Genomic DNA, 19,003 nt, shown 5'->3' on the forward strand with positions numbered 1-19,003 from the left:
CCAGCAGTATAAACTAAGAAATAATAACCTAAACTAACAACCCAGCAGTATAAACTAAGACAAACTAATCTAAACTAACAACCCAGCAGTATAAACTAAGACAAACTAATCTAAACTAACAACCCAGCAGTATAAACTAAGACAAACTAACCTAAACTAACAACCCAGCAGTATAAACTAAGACAAACTAACCTAAACTAACAACCCAGCAGTATAAACTAAGACAAACTGAAGCCGAACACAGGAAGTGAAAAGGAAATGTAAAATCCTGCACTAATATAACCTTGCTCTGATCCAGATTTCTAATCTGACGGCATCTTTAGCCTCAGACGGCGTATCAAACAGCAGGGTGGCTGACTAGCTTCTACTGAGCTGAGGTTGGTGCATGAACTTAGGATGTAATGTCTTTACTCTTACTGTGAGCTTGCTGCCAAAGATCCATGGAAATAATCATTTTATATATCTTCATATTATATATTTAAAGTAATTCTCTAGTTAGATCAGGTTTGGTTATTTTATAGTGGAAACATTAGAGGAAGCACTTTAGGCCTGTGTTTGTAACGGCATAACTGACATAAATGAGTGGAAAAGAAGTGCATTAAAGAGGAGATGTTGATCTCCTGGACACTTTCTTGCATCCCTGGTTAAACTGCTGGTTTATTTAGACATGGTTTCCTGCCTGCACTGCAGAACATCTCTGCGTTTTCAGAACGATGTATTCCTTTAAAAACAGCGAGCTTTGAGCATAAAGAGAGCAGACAGCATAATATGATACCAGCCAGAGTGCTGCTATATTTATGCTCATCCTCCCTGCATTGTTGTGGATCAGATTGTCGATAGGTCGGGGTGTGAACACGGAGCACGGGCAGACCTTGAACAGGGAGGAGACGTACCTTCACAAGAGCTCACTTTCAGTCAAAGTAAACAAAAAGAGGCCGTCTGAGCGGCGCCGTTTGCCCTGCAGATCTCTATCTCAGAGGAAGCTGATTTATTTACCAGCGCCACAGGCCAACAGAGGCACACTTGGGGTTCTACAGAAGTGTTGTTGATCTTTTCTTTAAGCGAAAGTTGTCAAGATTTTCATCATTCTACCATGTTCTTTAAACAATACAATCTCTCTTTTTAATCATTGATGGAGGCAAAAGTACCAGAACCAAAAAAAAAAAAAAAAAAAACAATGAAAAATTCAGATCCTCAGTCGTATTTGCTGCCGCACTGCCAACCACCGCTCCCTGACTTTACTCCTCTGTAAGGAGCTCAGCTCACACTGTGTGAGGGAATGGTTTAAAACACTTAGACCAGGGCTATTCAATTACAGATTTAACTGGCCAAATTTCAAAATCAAAAAATGTAGCCAGGCCAGGCATCTTCAGCTCCCAGTAAGTAGCTAAAAATGTAGAAATTCAAACCAATACAGTTCAATTTGAATAATGATAATAATAATAATAATAATAATAATAAATGCAGGACAAAAGCAAACATGAAAAGCTGCATAGAAACACAACAACAGAGCTGTGTTTGAACATAACCTGAGGTAGCAGAAATGTTTTTTTCACTTGAATAATAATAGAATAAATAGAATGACAAAATAAAATGAAATTCTGTAGATAGTAAGTTTGGTCACATCTTACCCAGGCATATCTTAAACTGCATTAAAGCTAAACCTGCACAGTTGTAGCTACAGTTGGCACGGACATGTTTTATACTCGGTATCATGGGGCTACTTCTGTCAGCATCACTAGCAATGCTTCAAAACAACACAGTGCATTGTGGGTAGACTGTTGCTAGGCTATGCAGAGTGTTGCATTCACAGTCTGAAATACTGTGGGAATTTATGAAAACCTGCAAAACAGGTTTCACTCTGCTTCTCTGGCATGACCACAGGCTGGGCCACTTGGAGGTTGGTTCTGGGCTGCATGTGGCCCCCGGGCCGCTGATTGAATAGGCCTGACTTAGACCCTCATGTATAATTTCTGTGTTCACACTTTTCTGATGGTCTGAGACAGTGTTACTGAACTCTGCTCAACCAAAGAGCCAAACTGTTGGAAAATACCTCAGCAAGAGCCACAATCTAAGTGGTGAAAGTAGCAAAATCCACTTAAAGTAGCAATGAAAATAAGTTAAAGGTGGCAAAAATGGTCCAAAAGGGGCAGAGACATGGCAAAAAATGGGAAAAAAAAGTGACAAAATTGGGCAAATAGCAGTCAAGAGTGTCAAAATAGAGCAAAGAAATAGAAAACAAGTGGTATTTAATGGCAAAAGGCAGCTTAAATGGGCAAAAAGTGGTAAACAATGGTAAAAAGGGGCCAAAATGGTCCAAACTTGACACAAAAAAAAGTGGCAAAAAAAATGAGAGAAAAGTGACTAAAATGGGCAAAAAGCAGTCAAGAGTCGCAAAAAAAAAATGGCAAAAAATGTGGAAACAAGTGGTGTTAAATGAGAAAAGGTAGCTTAAATTGGCAAAAAGTGGTGAAAAATCTGTGAAAAGTGGCAAAAATGCGTGAAAAGGGGCAAAAAAATGAGAGAAAAGTGTCAAACAGAAGTGGCACCACCAGGAGACACAACTAGCAGCTAAAACAGAACAAATATTCAGGTCTGCAGGTAGCACGTTCCTTTGTTATCAGGAAGGTACAGTAGAACATCACTGCTGCTGTTTTCATGATGATTAAAAACAGTGACAGTAGGAGTTCATGGTTCTGCTCTCACTCTGGAACAGTGTGCAGCCATTTCATCCAAAAAATCAAAGATGTCAGGGATCCCTGGGACTAGTCAGGAGCAGATGGGCGGGCCGTGATCTGCCGTTTTGTCCTCCTGTTCACTGGCGACTAATGACGACCAGGCTGAAAGTCATCTCCAAGGCAGCCGTACAACTCAGGGTTCATGTTTGACTTTGATAAATGAATGCCTGGCTTTAATAATATCAATGATGCGTTCATTTATAGAATAAATGAAAAGTTGGCCAAAACAGCCTGAATCAAGGAGCGCTGATAATGACACAGAGAAATAACGTAACATTGACCACGCCTTTATGCACATACCTGGACAAGAAATTCAGAAACCCTGCATTAGTCCGTTCATCTTCTGTTTTAGTGAGTTTGTTGGTTCCAGTAGTGTAAATCCTGCAGACCCCCTGTGAATGGTTTCAGAATGTACATCATCTATTCAGAATATCACCTTGTTCCTGATGTGAAAGCATGTGGAGATTTACTTTGAATTATGATCAGTTTTGTGCTGTTTATTCATGCTGCCCTTGGTGTGTGACTGCCTTAAGACTTCTATATTTGCTGCCTTAAATCAAGTATTGATCTTGTTTGCTTTATGACAAGAGGGTGCTGAAATTTAAATTTTGATATCGTGACGACCCTGGAGCAGAGAACTCCAAAAAGAAAACAACGACTCTGATTAAAAAAGGCAAATGGGACGATGAGATCTAGCTCTGTGTTTACAGCAGCAGAAGGATGTGAATAATGTGAGCGTGGAGGTCTGAAAGCCTTCAGCCATTCAGTTAATTTAGTCTGAGATGAGCAACCTCTCCACTGAAGGTCAGCTGCTGTGGACAATTAGAGGTCGTGATGATAGAAAAACATTTCCAGATATTTAGCAGCTGTGACATGACCTTCAGATATTTTTGAAGCAGCGAGCCTTCACGTTTATGTGTGTGCTCTCTGAGAGTCACCCAAACAAGAGCTTCTGCCTAAAAACATAACAGTGGTTTAGTTATTCTCGTTTTTCACTAGAAGGCTCTTTCACCATCGTATTCTCTGTCAGCGGCCCAGACGCCCTATACGAGGAGCTACGTTCTCCTTTTGTGTCCTTTCCTTAAGTAGTCATCGTGTTTCTGAGCTGCTGAATTCATTTAACATGCTGGGAACTGTGGAAGGATGCTATTGGCTGGTGGCCATGCAAGAATGAGTCAACAATAAGACCTTTAATGTCTTAAATCAAGTGTTAATTTGACTCAGAGTGTGATCTCCAAATGATAATGAAAGCGAGGTGATAACTGTGCTGCCCATCATGTTCATCATTTAAGGTTCCATCATTTCTGGTTTGAATGAAGCCAACCATTTCTTCCTCTGCCCCTCCCACCATAACAGCTCTCACTTTAATTTAAGTGAGGAGCAGGGGGAGCCATGGCAGGATGACAGAGGCATTAGCTGGTTAGCAAAAAAATCAACCTCAGTCATATCAAATGAGTCTGATTGTCAAGACTCAGACATGGAAAGATGTTAAGTTAATCAGAGTTTGTTATTGAAATCTTTTAAAATCCACACTTGGATGCAGATGTTTTAAAGTCAGAGTAAACATGTTTAATAACTGTGAACTTATTCTGAATCAGAATAATAGTAACTGTGATTTTAGCCATGATTAAGCAGTCCTAGTGTTTTCAGACTTGCACTAAACTCCTGAATGCATGTTGTGACAACCTGATCCTCATGGCCACACCCCCCCACCACATTCACACCCGCTCCCCTCCGTCTACTCACCATTCGCTCATCATTCCCTCCATTCAGTTCTCTGTGTATTTTCCAGCCAGAGAAACAGAGTAGAGAGAGGAGCAGTGCCTCAAGCTTGGAGCAACAACGCTGCGGTTAAAAACAAGTGAGGTGGTTCAATCCCTCCCACTGCATCACCCTCTATTAACCACTGCAGCTCTACAAAAACCTCTGCAAAGCTTCAGATTCATCCTCAGCAGCTGCCATTCACCCACACCAGGGGTCAGCAACCTGCAGCTCCAGAGCCACATGTGGTTCTTCTGCTCCTCCTGAGTGTCTCTCTGCAGCGGTGCCTAAAAATTAAAGAAAGGAAATTTTTCTTAGCATGAAAAAATCTGCATTGAGAAAGTTTTGCATATTTTATCTGAAATGTGCAGCTTTTTTACATTCACTTATATGTTTATTTGTAAATTATCACCGTAAGTGTGCATCATGCATCAGGAGTTTTGTGCACATCACGCGAGTTGTTTTAAAATCATAGGAGTTACGTTTTAAATCTGCAGTCTGGTTTAGCACAGCAAGAGGAGATGTGAAAGATACCATCAACTTTGATTGGTCTCATATTAAACAGTGCGTCCATTAGATGCTACAGTAGTGTCAGCAGAGAAAAGAGGTAATTATGTAAAAGACAACATTTAAAACTAAGAAAGGTCCTCACTGAACAGCATCAGACAGGTAAAGAAAGGGAGAAACTAGGCCAAAGATCTCTAAATTTATAAACAGGTACGCTCCAGTGTCCCTGTATTTCTTCTCTCTGCTGCTGTGAAGTCTTCATTCATCGAAGTCTATCATTTAGAATATCGATAAATTTGATGATGGTTTAAATATTTTGGTATAAAGAAAGTAAAGTAAATGGTAGGAGTGGACATTTGTGATATAAAAGAAGAGATTGTTGATGTTTGTTGTGTGTTAATATGGAGCTGTCTGTGGTGCTGACATGTGGAGCTGTCCATGGTGCTGACATGTGAAGCTGTCCATGGTGGTTACATGTGGTGCTGTCCATGCTGCTGACATGTGGTGCTGTCCGTGGTGCTGTCCATGGTGCTGACCATGGTGGTTACATGTGGTGCTGTCCATGGTGCTGACACATGGTGCTGTCCGTGATGCTGACATGTAGTGCTTACCATGGTGCTGACAAATGGCACTGTCCGTGGTGCTGACATGTGATGGTGTCCATGGTGCTGACCTGTGGTGTTGTCAGTGGTGCTGACATGTGGAGCTGTCCATGGTGCTGACATGTGGTGCTGTCCATGGTGTTGTCAGTGGTGCTGACATGTGATTCTGTCCATGGTGCTGACCTGTGGTGCTGTCCATGGTGCTGACATGTGGTTCTCTCCATGGTGCTGACCTGTGTTGCTGTCCATGGTGCTGACATGTGGTGCTGTCAGTGGTGCTGACATGTGGTTCTGTCCATGGTGCTGACCTGTGGTGCTGTCCATGGTGCTGACATGTGGTTATCTCCATGGTGCTGACATGTGGTGCTGTCAGTGGTGCTGACATGTGGAGCTGTCCATGGTGCTGACATGTGCTGTGGTCAGTGGTGCTGTCAGTGTTGCTGACCTGTGGTGCTGTCCATGGTGCTGACATGTGGTGCTGTCAGTGGTGCTGACATGTGGTTCTCTCCATGGTGCTGACCTGTGGTGCTGTCCAAGGTGCTGATCTGTGGTGCTGTCAGTGGTGCTGTCCATGCTGCTATCCGTGGTGCTGACATGTGGAGCTGTCCATGGTGCTGACTCACAGCTGTCACCAGAGTGAGGGATTAAGTAAACAGCTGATTCTCCTCTCTCCTGGATCCTCTGACTGATTACTGTGAATGTTCATGTTTGTCCCTCTGATGGTGTTGTTGCTGAAGTCTGAGACCTGGTGATCGTGGATGCTGTTCTTTAATGAAAGGGCTCAAACACGTCTTTCCTCCTGCATTCCTATATGTGATGTAAACAGACAGACATTAGCTTAGAGCGAGGAGATGAGGTAGAGAAGATTTATTCTGTATGTGAACAGTCGGCTACTACAATATCCTACATGAACTCTGACTCTCTAAAATAATCCTGACTGATAATAGCAGTTATAAAAATAATGAAATATGTGCAGAGTTCTTTCTTAAATCCATAAATGCATCAAAATGAAAATCCAGAGTAAAATGCAAAGTAAGTAAAATACCTGGAGAATAATCAGTGTGATTGAACATATTAATGGATGACCACAGACCTTTATCAGTCAGTTCATAGACATGACAATCGACTGCATCACCTTCACTGGAAGATTCAAATATGTTCTTCAAAGATTTTCTGGAAACAGGTCAGATAAATGGCTCAACAGAAAAGGTTGCTGACCCCTGACCTTTACAGAAGCCATTCTCTCTCCACACTCCAGCAGCCAAACCCTGATCTGGATCTGGACTGGAGACTGAGGAACTGACTGACCCTCATTGGACTTCTTTTTACTTAGGGAACTGAGGGCTCATGGGATTTTGAGTTTTTATTTCACATTTGGAGAAATTGCTTGTTTTGTCTTGGAAAGTTGGATTTTTTCCACAATTCTTGTGTCCATGTGTATGTTTTCATTCAATTTCATGTTTATATATAATATGTTTCATCCTTGTGTGGCATTTTTGTCTCAATAAACTAAACCTAAACTAAAGTGAGCAGGCAGGGGGATGAAGTTGTTGTTTTTGGCTGACTGCTGAGGTCAGCCCTACATATGGCTTCCAATGGCCTAACATAACAGAGTTGCATTTGCTTGTTCTGCTGTCTCTAATGGCTGCTTCCATGTTGTTAACTAGAGCCATGCATACAGAGTTGCTTTGCAGGCGGGGTTTACTTGTGCTGAAAGCTCTCTAATGGCTGCCTCCACTGCTCTAAATACTCAGATATAGCTTTAGCCTCTGTTTCACCAGAACTGGGCCACATTTATGTATGACAAAGACTAAAACAACCCTATAAGCTTTTCATGTTGGGAAAGATGTTTTTACTCCTCTGCTGAGCTGTTTTGGCATGATTATGTGATAGTTTAGGGGGAAAAGGGAACTTGTCGTGTGAAAGCTTGTGGACTAGCCGAATGTTAGCTCGGCCTTATAGCAGAACAACACATAGCCAGACAGAGAAAGAGGGCAATATGTAGCATTTTACATTTCAGTAACCACTTACTATACCTTTGGCTAAATTAATAAACCACTAACAATCATGATAACATCACTCTGCCAGAACACACATTTCAGTCAGACATTTCAACAAGCATCCCAGATAGCTGCTATCAGCCATAAACTAGGTTTTTACCTAGTCTTGTTAAACCCCAATTATACAACAAATGAACAGATTCATGTCAATTTAAGGCCTCATGACACCTAGTGACAGTCCTTCCTGCTAAGTGGAAGCACCTTAATGCACACTGAGAACAGTTTGATGAGGTAAATGGACTTGAGCTTGATTCGCATTTTTCTAGTCATCTGACTACTCTTTTACACTTTTACACTGCAGGTCACACTAGAGCTGAACGATTTGCAAAAATAATCTAATTGCGATTTCATATGCGATTATTCTTGGGTCAATCTTATGAATTTTTCAAACAAATTCAAGCAATAAATAATTCCATAAATAAGACCATGTGTACTGAAAACAATGAAATTATTCAGAAGCTATTCATCCATAGTAACATGAATCTGGATATGAGAGCGCAACAAGCTTTAAGCTATAAAGGAGGAGGCTGGGGTAGAGGAGGTGGAGTTTTGAGCTATAAAGGAGGAGGCTGGGGTGGAGGAGGTGGAGCTTTAAGCTATAAAGGAGGAGGCTGGGGTGGAGGAGGATGAGCTTTAAGTAATAAAGGAGGAGGCTGGGGTGGAGGAGGTGGAGCTTTAGTCTATAAAGAAGGAGGCTGGGGTGAAGGAGGTAGAGTTTTAAGCTATAAAGGAGGAGGCTGGGGGGGAGGAGGTGGAGCTTTAAGCTATAAAGGAATAGGCTGGGGTGGAGGAGGTGGAGCTTTAGTCTATAAAGGAGGAGGCTGGGGTGGAGGAGGTGGAGCTTTAAGCTATATAGGAGGAGGCTGGGGTGGAGGAGGTGGAGCATTGGTCTATAAAGGAGGAGGCTGGGGTGGAGGAGGTGGAGCTTTAGTCTATACAGGAGGAGGCTGGGGTGGAGGAGGTGGAGCTTTAGTCTATAAAGGAGGAGGCTGGGGTGGAGGAGGTGGAGCTTTAGTCTATAAAGGAGGAGGCTGGGGTGGAGGAGGTGGAGCTTTAGTCTATAAAGGAGGAGGTGGAGCTTTAGTCTATAAAGGAGGAGGCTCGGGTGGAGCTTTAGTCTATAAAGGAGGAGGCTGGGGTGGAGGAGGTGGAGCTTTAAGCTATAAAGGAGGAGGCTGGGGTGGAGGAGGATGAGCTTTAAGTAATAAAGGAGGAGGCTTGGATGGAGGAGGTGGAGCTTTAGTCTATAAGGGAGGAGGCTGGGGTGGAGGAGGTGGAGCTTTGGTCTATAAAGAGGAGGCTGGGGTGGAGGAGGTGGAGCTTTAGTCTATAAAGAGGAGGCTGGGGGGGAGGAGGTGGCGCTTTAAGCTATAAAGGAGGAGGCTGGGGTGGAGGAGGTGGAGCATTGGTCTATAAAGGAGGAGGCTGGGGTGGAGGAGGTGGAGCTTTAAGCTATATAGGAGGAGGCTGGGGTGGAGGAGGTGGAGCATTGGTCTATAAAGGAGGAGGCTGGGGTGGAGGAGGTGGAGCTTTAGTCTATACAGGAGGAGGCTGGGGTGGAGGAGGTTGAGCTTTAGTCTATAAAGAGGAGGCTGGGGTGGAGGAGGTGGAGCTTTAGTCTATAAAGGAGGAGGCTGGGGTGGAGCTTTAGTCTATAAAGGAGGAGGCTGGGGTGGAGGAGGTGGAGCTTTAGTCTATAAAGGAGGAGGTGGAGCTTTGGTCTATAAAGGAGGAGGCTCGGGTGGAGCTTTAGTCTATAAAGGAGGAGGCTGGGGTGGAGGAGGTGGAGCTTTAAGCTATAAAGGAGGAGGCTGGGGTGGAGGAGGATGAGCTTTAAGTAATAAAGGAGGAGGCTTGGATGGAGGAGGTGGAGCTTTAGTCTATAAGGGAGGAGGCTGGGGTGGAGGAGGTGGAGCTTTAGTCTATAAAGGAGGAGGTGGAGCTTTGGTCTATAAAGGAGGAGGCTGGGGTGGAGCTTTAGTCTATAAAGGAGGAGGCTGGGGTGGAGGAGGTGGAGCTTTAGTCTATAAAGGAGGAGGTGGAGCTTTGGTCTATAAAGGAGGAGGCTCGGGTGGAGCTTTAGTCTATAAAGGAGGAGGCTGGGGTGGAGGAGGTGGAGCTTTAAGCTATAAAGGAGGAGGCTGGGGTGGAGGAGGATGAGCTTTAAGTAATAAAGGAGGAGGCTTGGATGGAGGAGGTGGAGCTTTAGTCTATAAGGGAGGAGGCTGGGGTGGAGGAGGTGGAGCTTTAGTCTATAAAGAGGAGGCTGGGGTGGAGGAGGTGGAGCTTTAGTCTATAAAGAGGAGGCTGGGGGGGAGGAGGTGGCGCTTTAAGCTATAAAGGAGGAGGCTGGGGTGGAAGAGGTGGATCATTGGTCTATAAAGGAGGAGGCTGGGGTGGAGGAGGTGGAGCTTTAAGCTATATAGGAGGAGGCTGGGGTGGAGGAGGTGGAGCATTGGTCTATAAAGGAGGAGGCTGGGGTGGAGGAGGTGGAGCTTTAGTCTATACAGGAGGAGGCTGGGGTGGAGGAGGTTGAGCTTTAGTCTATAAAGAGGAGGCTGGGGTGGAGGAGGTGGAGCTTTAGTCTATAAAGGAGGAGGCTGGGGTGGAGGAGGTGGAGCTTTAGTCTATAAAGAGGAGGCTGGGGTGGAGGAGGTGGAGCTTTAGTCTATAAAGGAGGAGGCTGGGGTGGAGCTTTAGTCTATAAAGGAGGAGGCTGGGGTGGAGCTTAAGTCTATAAAGGAGGAGGCTGGGGTGGAGGAGGTGGAGCTTTAGTCTATAAAGGAGGAGGCTGGGGTGGAGCTTTAGTCTATAAAGGAGGAGGCTGGGGTGGAGCTTAAGTCTATAAAGGAGGAGGCTGGGGTGGAGCTTAAGTCTATAAAGGAGGAGGCTGGGGTGGAGGAGGATGAGCTTTAAGTAATAAAGGAGGAGGCTGGGGTGGAGGAGGTGGAGCTTTAGTCTATAAAGGAGGAGGCTGGGGGGGAGGAGGTGGAGCTTTAGTCTATAAAGAGGAGGCTGGGGTGGAGGAGGTGGATCTTTAGTCTATAAAGGAGGAGGCTGGAGTGGAGGAGGTGGAGCTTTATTCTATAAAGGAGGAGACTGGGGTGGAGGAGGTGGAGCTTTAGTCTATAAAGGAGGAGGCTGGAGTGGAGGAGGTGGAGCTTTATTCTATAAAGGAGGAGGCTGGGGTGGAGGAGGTGGAGCTTTAGTCTATAAAGGAGGAGGCTGGGGTGGAGGAGGTGGAGCTTTGGTCTATAAAGGAGGAGGCTGGAGTGGAGGAGGTGGAGCTTTATTCTATAAAGGAGGAGGCTGGGGTGGAGGAGGTGGAGCTTTAGTCTATAAAGGAGGAGGCTGGGGTGGAGGAGGTGGAGCTTTAGTCTATAAAGGAGGAGGCTGGGGTGGAGGAGGTGGAGCTTTAGTCTATAAAGCAGGAGGCTGGAGTGGAGGAGGTGGAGCTTTAGTCTATAAAGGAGGAGGCTGTGGTGGAGGAGGTGGAGCTTTAGTCTATAAAGGAGGAGGCTGGGGTCGAGGAGGTGAGGCCGGCTACCATCTGATCACAGCTGCGGTATGACTTTGGTGAAGGAACGCTAGTCTTCATCAGTTTTAGCCCGAATGAGATAACTATTTTTGCTTATTTTGGAAATGTAATGTGATTTGCTTTGTTTAAGGGTATTATCATTTTTATGTCATTCATTTTGATTAAAAAAAAAAAAACATAAAACACAAAAAGGAGGATTTTTGTAAACCATTATGAAAACATTGACACTGGATTGTTTGCATAATGTGCATAAAATCTCTGCCGCTGCAAAAATATGATTCATAAAACTGCTATTTTGACACATTTCAAGTTAAAGAAATATTGCAACTTCTGTGATTTAAAAAATTACAGCCGGCTATACTGCGATTTAATCTTATTTGCAATGAATTTCCCAGCCCTAGGTCACACCTATCCATTTACACACTGATGGCAGAGGTTGCTAAGGAGAATTGGTTGTCAGTATTCGCTAATCCTGTTCAAACACACATTTACACGCCACCGACAAAGCAATGGGAGAAAATGGGGGTTGTGTCTTGATTTCTGATGGCTCAGATTCCAGAGATGGTCTAAGATATTTTTAGGAGATGCATTGCAGGATATTTGCAGATAATCAGTATAAAACCCTTTTTCTAGGATGCCAAAAATTACTGAAAAGTTATCCAATAACACTAGTGAATTGCCTACCCTAACCACTAATGACCCCTCACACTGCAGAGGAAAATGGAATTATTGTCTCACAATGCATCATTGTGTTGGACCAGAGAAAATGGTCAAATCTGCTCTTCTTCTTCAGCTCATTTGACAATAACCCCTCCCTGAGAAAGCAGCAGAAGAAGAGTGAGATGGTCTCACATGTCTTTGTTTAAAACAAGTTCTTAAAGAATTGGAGGATAAATAAAGACTGGACCATCTTCTACAGGAATCACTACACACCTGGGAGATGAGACCTTTGGGAAAATCACAACATTTTCATAGATAAAACTTCATACATAAATAATAGGAACCATGAAGTCAATTCAATCAAACCTGAACAGTAAACCAATGTTTCTGTTTCAAGGAGGAATTTCACTTGATGAGGGAGAAAAGGCATTAATCTAGTCTCCATCCAGTCTAATACCTAGAAGGCATAGCTAGTATGAAATTTACCATTAAAGTGGAAATGGCTGATAATGGAAAGTAAATAGTTGTGTTGTCAGCATTTAAGCATTAACTGCAGCTGGTTAAGGTCCATAATTAGTGCATGCATTTCTTTGATCACATTGGTCTTTTACTAAATCATCCCTCATCTCCCTGCAGCCACAGTGATGTAAAATATGTCTCAGCTCACTTTACACCTCACAGACAGCTCAGTGGACAATCAGAAGTCATCTGAACCCTGTCTTATCAAACATGTATTTTATTTAATTGTGTATTCTTATTGACAGAGGGGTTCATCACTACATGTCCTGGATGGACTCAGCAGGGCTGTAGAGTTTCTCAACTTTGCATAAAGTGGGGCTGATGATGCACAGGGGCAGTGTTGGTCATTTGGAAGCAGAAGACAAAGACTTCTATGACTTGAGTATCCTGGTTTCTCTTTGTGCATGTATACATCTTCAGAAACCGGGATATTACAGTATCCCAGTTTTGAGGAACCCAGTTTTGCTACCTGGAGAACTCCAAAAGAGAACAGGATCAGTGCCATGTACACGCCGTATCCTATTTTCAGACAGCTGTAGGCTACCTGCGCAGGCACGACTTTGATTTAACTGCATCTACATTCAGATATTGTAAATACCGATCTGTGTGGCGGAGGAACAGCTGATCCATGCTGCCCAGAGAGAGTGACAGCTGAGCGGCTGTCTGCAGAGGATCAGTCTGTGAACTGACGGCAGTTTTGTGTCATTAATCGCTCATACTCAGATAAAACGTGAACTAAACCATTACATTTTTCATCCATGAATGAAATGTGAGTGTAGTTTTCTGTGGAGACAGAGAATGACCGCTCACGCCATGAGTTAGTGAGCTGAAGATGGAAAGACGGCACTTGGTATTCATCCTGCACAGTTTGTCAACACCTCCCAGTCCTGCAGAGACTCTTCCAGTGTATTTTTCAAAGTAAAAGCATAACCTTTTCAAGACCACTTTGAGCTACTTTTATTTTGAAGTCATTTCCGAAACACTTATTTAGAGAAGTAAGTCAACTGCAAGTGGCTTTGCTCTTTCTTAGCTTCTCTGCCAAACCTTCGTAGAGTTTAATGATAATAATTCTAATCACCTAATAGTCATAATAATGAAGTTATATATCAGGTCCATGTAAACACAGTCTATTAGGCCCATCTCACATTTAGCTAAGAGCGATCACAGCCAGTGAACAAAACATTTAGAAGCATCTCTTTTCAGGTACCATCATGTCCTTACTACTCCAAATGCAAAAGAGCTTTAGTGGCAAAATCAGCTCCAACACACTGGCTCCTGTTGGATCCTGACAACTCACAAGTGATGCAGAAAGACACAGGGCAATGCATCGCGCTTCTTTTCCTGTTTTATTCACTGCCGCTTGTGTTGACATGACAAGGAACAAGGAAACAGGGAGATGACAAGGAACCAGATAGCTGTGTAGTAATAACATCCATTTCCATGTTTGATTTGGTATATTGGTGCTCTGACTCATGTCAGCATGAAGGCAAGAGTATGCAGCAAAACACACCAAAATAAGAGCCACACTTACATTTCTCCACATTTAGAAAAAAAAGAGCTAGATATGAAACTTTATACCATGCTAAAACTGAAATGCACAGGGCAGAGGATGAGATGCAGTGTGGTCAGTGTGATGTGATGTCTGAGGCCTGTCGTCTGTCAGGACAGTGTGTAAGCCAGAGAACTAGAGGACAAACTCTAATATAAAATACAAATGCATAAATACTCTCCATGTCATTATATTTGAACTTGTCCATAGGTCAAAGGTCAATTGATGCCATTTTACCACACAGTGATCCACCAGCTCATGAGGGATCTACTGTACCATCATTTTCTTGATGTGCAGACATTTGGAGCTTTTTGTGGATAATCAAAATCTGTTGTAAAGTTATTTTATTCACTCTGTGCCCCTTAGCTACATTAAACATTGACATCTTCATCATGTAAAGTCATTCTAGAGGTATAGCTCATAATGGAGGCACACCTATAATGACTACCTTGAGGCTCCTTGGAGCACGGGGCCCCAGGTAGTTGTGGACCTTTGCCTGATAGTAAAATTGCCCATGCCCAAAGCTGACACTTAAGGGATGCTGAGATGATTGTGTTTAGAGCACAAGGCCACTGAGCGGGCTGCTGTTACTGATATATTAATGGTGAGAATGTGTTTAGTCTCTGCACACAAACATCCACACACACCTGCCTGATCCACCTGCACCACTTCCCTTGGATTAATCCGCAGCTATAACATCTCTCCTGTGACCTCGCCGGCTCCCCATTGGTCAGATTATCATCACCCACATGTTCAAATCAACATCTCAGTGCTGACTGCATCATCATGTTTAATCTAAAGCTCCTCCTGAGTGTTGCAGCGCAGCTCTCAGAGACCCCTCCTAATTGTCTCCTGGCCTAGATCGCATTATTGGCCCTTATTATTCAGCTGCACCTCTGGCCTTGTGTGTGCATGTGTGTTGCAGTAATTATGTCCCTGTGCAGATCAGCCCTGCATGGTTGGCTTCATGAGGGGGCAGAGTTAAAGAAGAGGAGGCATGTTTTAGCCTGGGTGGCGTTTAAAAAGCTTCTAAAGAGGCCAGGGTGTGCAGCTCCATCGAGGGGAATGAAGATGTGAAGATACACAGCTGAACGACTTCATCGAGATGATGCACACAGCTCCGTGTCCACTCCAGCACATCGACGCCGTAAAACGCAGAATACCATGTGAATTAGCCGCCCCTGGCTGGGTTAAAGCGTAATCGACCTTGGGGGCGGATAACCTCCCTGATGCCAGGCCACATCCTGCTCAGTTCATGATATAATTATCTTATTATTCACATTTCCCCATCTCTCACTGCTAATTCTGAGGTGTGTGTGACCAGAGAAAAGTCTGATTAAAAAAATATTACCATATGAATCCTGGCCGCCGCGAGCTGCTGATTTGTCGGGGTGAATGTCACGATTTTTCTTTGTATCAAGGACGATAAATTCCTAATGCATAGCCTTCCCCAGCAGCTCTTCATGCTACCTCTCCTTAATGAGCTCCGAGCGGAGCGGCAGGAGAGGAGGGGGATTGCTTTTGAAGGGTCTTTCAGATTGGAGGGTTGTCGCAGTGGCTCGTGGAGCGGCCTACCAATGACAGAGGTGACAAAGGAAGACAACAGTAGCGAGTGTGCGATGATGGGATGGCTGATTTTCTCTGCAGCCAGCGAGCGAGCCAGTGTGATTGAGTTCAGAGTGCACGTGTGCAAGAGCTGAATGTGGGTGGTGGAAACATATTGCCTTTTCTTTTTACCAGGATCACAACAATGTGCTGGCTCGTAGCGCTCACTTTTACATCATTTCCCATCTTTGAGTGCCGCAGGGAGAGAAACCACAGGAAGTTTTCATTTGACACCCGACAGAAACACAGCAGAGAGCATGATGGAGCAGCACAAACAGATTTTTCATGTCTGTAACTGCTTTAAAGCTGAACTTTATTGCTCTGCTTTCGCTCTGTAATCTTCAACTTTTGACCTTTTTTTAAACTTTTTATGTGCCTCTTTAAAAGAGCATCAAACATTAAGGAAAGCTTTCCATGCATATACACTCCACAGACTCTTTCATATCTTTTTTTACATTTCTCAGGCTGTTAAACCTGTCAGTCCTGTCCTACAGTTTTCATGTCAGCCTTGTTACTTAAAAACGTTTGTATTTATGGAGCTGTCAGCATTAATCTCATGCTTTATTGTCCCTTTAGCTCACCTCGGTTAATCCATGTCAGCGTCTCCCTGCAGCAACAGTGATGTGAAACAAGTCCAACCACAGCTCCTGAATGTCTCATTTACTGTAAAAACTCACATTTTACCTTTCTACTGATCACTTATTTCCTCTAAGGTCCAGAACTAGCTCTGCTTTCTCTCCTCATGTCGTATGAAGCAGTAATCGACAATGTCATTTCATTTTCATATTTCTCACATGCATCTTATTAACAGGCGAAGCAAAGCTGAGTCCTGACTCTTGGATCCAGTAAATAATGGATCTAGTAGAACAGAACCGTCCTGCACAGGTCTAACTGCATCTTTCTGCACCTGTAGAGCTCAGAACCAAAAACCAGCCTGTTTCCTGCAATTATCATTACCACACAGATCCACCCGGACCCATGAAAAGTGATTAAACACATCTATGCATACAGCTCTTTCCATGAAAGTGTTTTATTTTGGGCTGCTGCACATTCAGTGTCCTAACAACAGGGTGCTGCTGCGTAGTCCCTAACACTCACATGATTGTGCACACAGATACGCAGGTAAATAAGCCGACCAGGGCACCTTTTCCTTCTACTCACACACATGAACACACCAACAAACACATGCATACATTTATACATGCTTCTGCTAAAACGCTTGTGTAGACTATTACCAACGACTGTAATAGAATCAAACTCTAAATGAAAACAAGGAGTGGTAAAGTCACTCCTCAGTTGTCAAACATGCATACACCAGAAATGTGGCTGTACCTTTATTTCCACACACAGACTGGCATTTATCAATCTCAGACCTGGCTGTTAGATCAGATATGACTTCTAAAATGTATTTAACATCAAACCAAAGCTTTGACCGTCCATGGCAGCAGTATTGTTTTTTAACTGATGTCGAACACAGCGAGCTTTCAGCTTGTTGTTTGTTATCTTTGATGTACCAGTAGTTCTCAACTGGTCCGGCCTCAGGACCCACCAGTCTGTCTGATGACTGACCGTGACCCAAGTTTACAAAAATGGTGAATAATGCATGTGTAGGTAATTGAATATGGTGCAGTTTAGAGCGTGATTGGACCAAAACACCTGATATTAAAAAGAAAAGGGACACAACTGAAAAATGTTACACCCTCTTTCCCATCATTATGTGTCAATTTTGCCAATTTTCCAGAGAACTTGTGAATTTACTTATTATCATGGGGAAAGTAGCCATTTATTGCAAGAAGAGGAGATAAATTAGTTGAAATACTGAAAAAAACATTTAAACATAGCCACTTTCACAGTAAAACGGTAAAATTAAAGGTATCGATGCGTGCCCAATTAAGAGTTTTGCCACCATTTTTTTGTCAGACACCTGAGTGACCCACTGAAAACTGCTCTGGGACCCACTTTTGGTTCCCGACCCACCAGTTGAGAACCACTGCTTTAGGCTATCAATTTATTTAAAAAATTACACAGACTGCCCTCAGTTATTATCAAAGCTCCATTACAAGCTGTAATATCACCTCAGCAGTGTTTTTCACTGAGGTTTGATAAATGAGGGCCTCTGACAGTGATTCCTCTGGGCTCCCACATTTAACAATGGGGGGGGGGCACCAAGGTTACGAGACAGGATGTTGTGTTTTATTAACGTGAAAGTCATTGAATGCAGAGATTGCAGGTACATCCTGAATATCTGTGCTCAAACTAACATGTAACAGCACATACGAGAAACACGTGTTCATGTTCATCTTGTGATCGTGTCTGGCTCACTGGCTGAAATAACCTAGCCTGATTATCTTTAAGCATTGGAAGTCTACTGAAAGGGCCACTTAGAAATGACTTTGGGGCCCCGCGGTGTCCCTTTGAATAGCCTGGGTCTAGGGTGTCCCACTTTAATAAAATAGGGGATTGTTAAGGATCATCAGACTTTATCCATAAATTTGCTGTCTAATCAGAAGTCTTCAGTTTGTTTCATGAGTCTTCAGTCATGAAGTAAACCCTCCAAACTAACTGTGTCTCTCTGGTTGTGTTTTTGTGTGTGTGTGTGTGTGTGTTTGTGTGCGATTGCGAGCAGGTCTCCATTATGGGAAGGAGAGCGTGCGCAGCAGTGGAGGCGCCGACCTTCACAACTTCATCTCGTCGGGCTTTGTGACGCTGGGTCGAGGCCATCCCAAAGGTAAACCGTCTTTTCTCCTCCTGAATGAATGAGTGAACTGTGATTTAACAGACGCTGTTCAGTAAACGTGCTGAATGCTCAAACACTCCATCTTCTAACCACACGGAGGTGAAATGTTTCCAGATTCAATTTCTCTCCTGGACACTTCACGCCACCTCCTGCCTCGGCTTTTTGCAATTAAAGACACAATAACACGCAGAGCTGAAGCAGAAGGTGACTGCACAACAGTCCACACATCTACTACACACAGAGAAGCATTAGTTGTGGGGCAGAGTTTCCCCGCGGGTAATTCACTGATTAGTATGCAGCCATGTTGGCCGAGCTCTTGTGATTTATTCTCGTCCATTTTGGCTCCAAACACCAAACCCTGCCTTTGTGTGTGACCTCGGAGTGGTTTCAAGGCGAGCTCTTTTACCTGATACTGCTTTCAAATGTTTAATTGAATGTGCTTGTTCCACAGGGAGGATGCTTGTAATGTTTCATGGTGGCTGAGTGCTTCAGTAAAAACCTCAATTATTTAAATGGAGTTTGGTTCCTCTCTGCTTTCGTATTTCCACCATTCCTTTCTCTCTCTGGTCCCCTCCTTATCAAACTGACTGCAGCTCTGACCAGTTTTAGGACTGGGAGAGGCCTTGATAGGGCAGTTTGATCAGTTTGTGTCAATTATACAGACAAACTTGCACATTTTTAACTCCATCTCCACAGATCTACCAGCTTTTTCCCCTGCAGAGACGCA

At 43.7% G+C, this 19,003-nt stretch overlaps 1 protein-coding gene across 1 annotated transcript in view; it reads left to right on the forward strand.

Moving 5' to 3' along the window:
• Nucleotides 1-19,003, forward strand: part of LOC121528762 (protein shisa-6) — a 210,357-nt gene that overhangs the window by 41,338 nt on the left and 150,016 nt on the right. Inside the window, exon 4 of the mRNA XM_041816340.1 lies at nt 18,166-18,267. Coding sequence (XP_041672274.1) covers nt 18,166-18,267 — 102 coding nt within the window. The remainder of the gene's footprint in view (nt 1-18,165; nt 18,268-19,003) is intronic.

This window comes from Cheilinus undulatus, linkage group 20 (genome assembly GCF_018320785.1).
Source record: "Cheilinus undulatus linkage group 20, ASM1832078v1, whole genome shotgun sequence".
Taxonomy (NCBI): domain Eukaryota; kingdom Metazoa; phylum Chordata; class Actinopteri; order Labriformes; family Labridae; genus Cheilinus; species Cheilinus undulatus.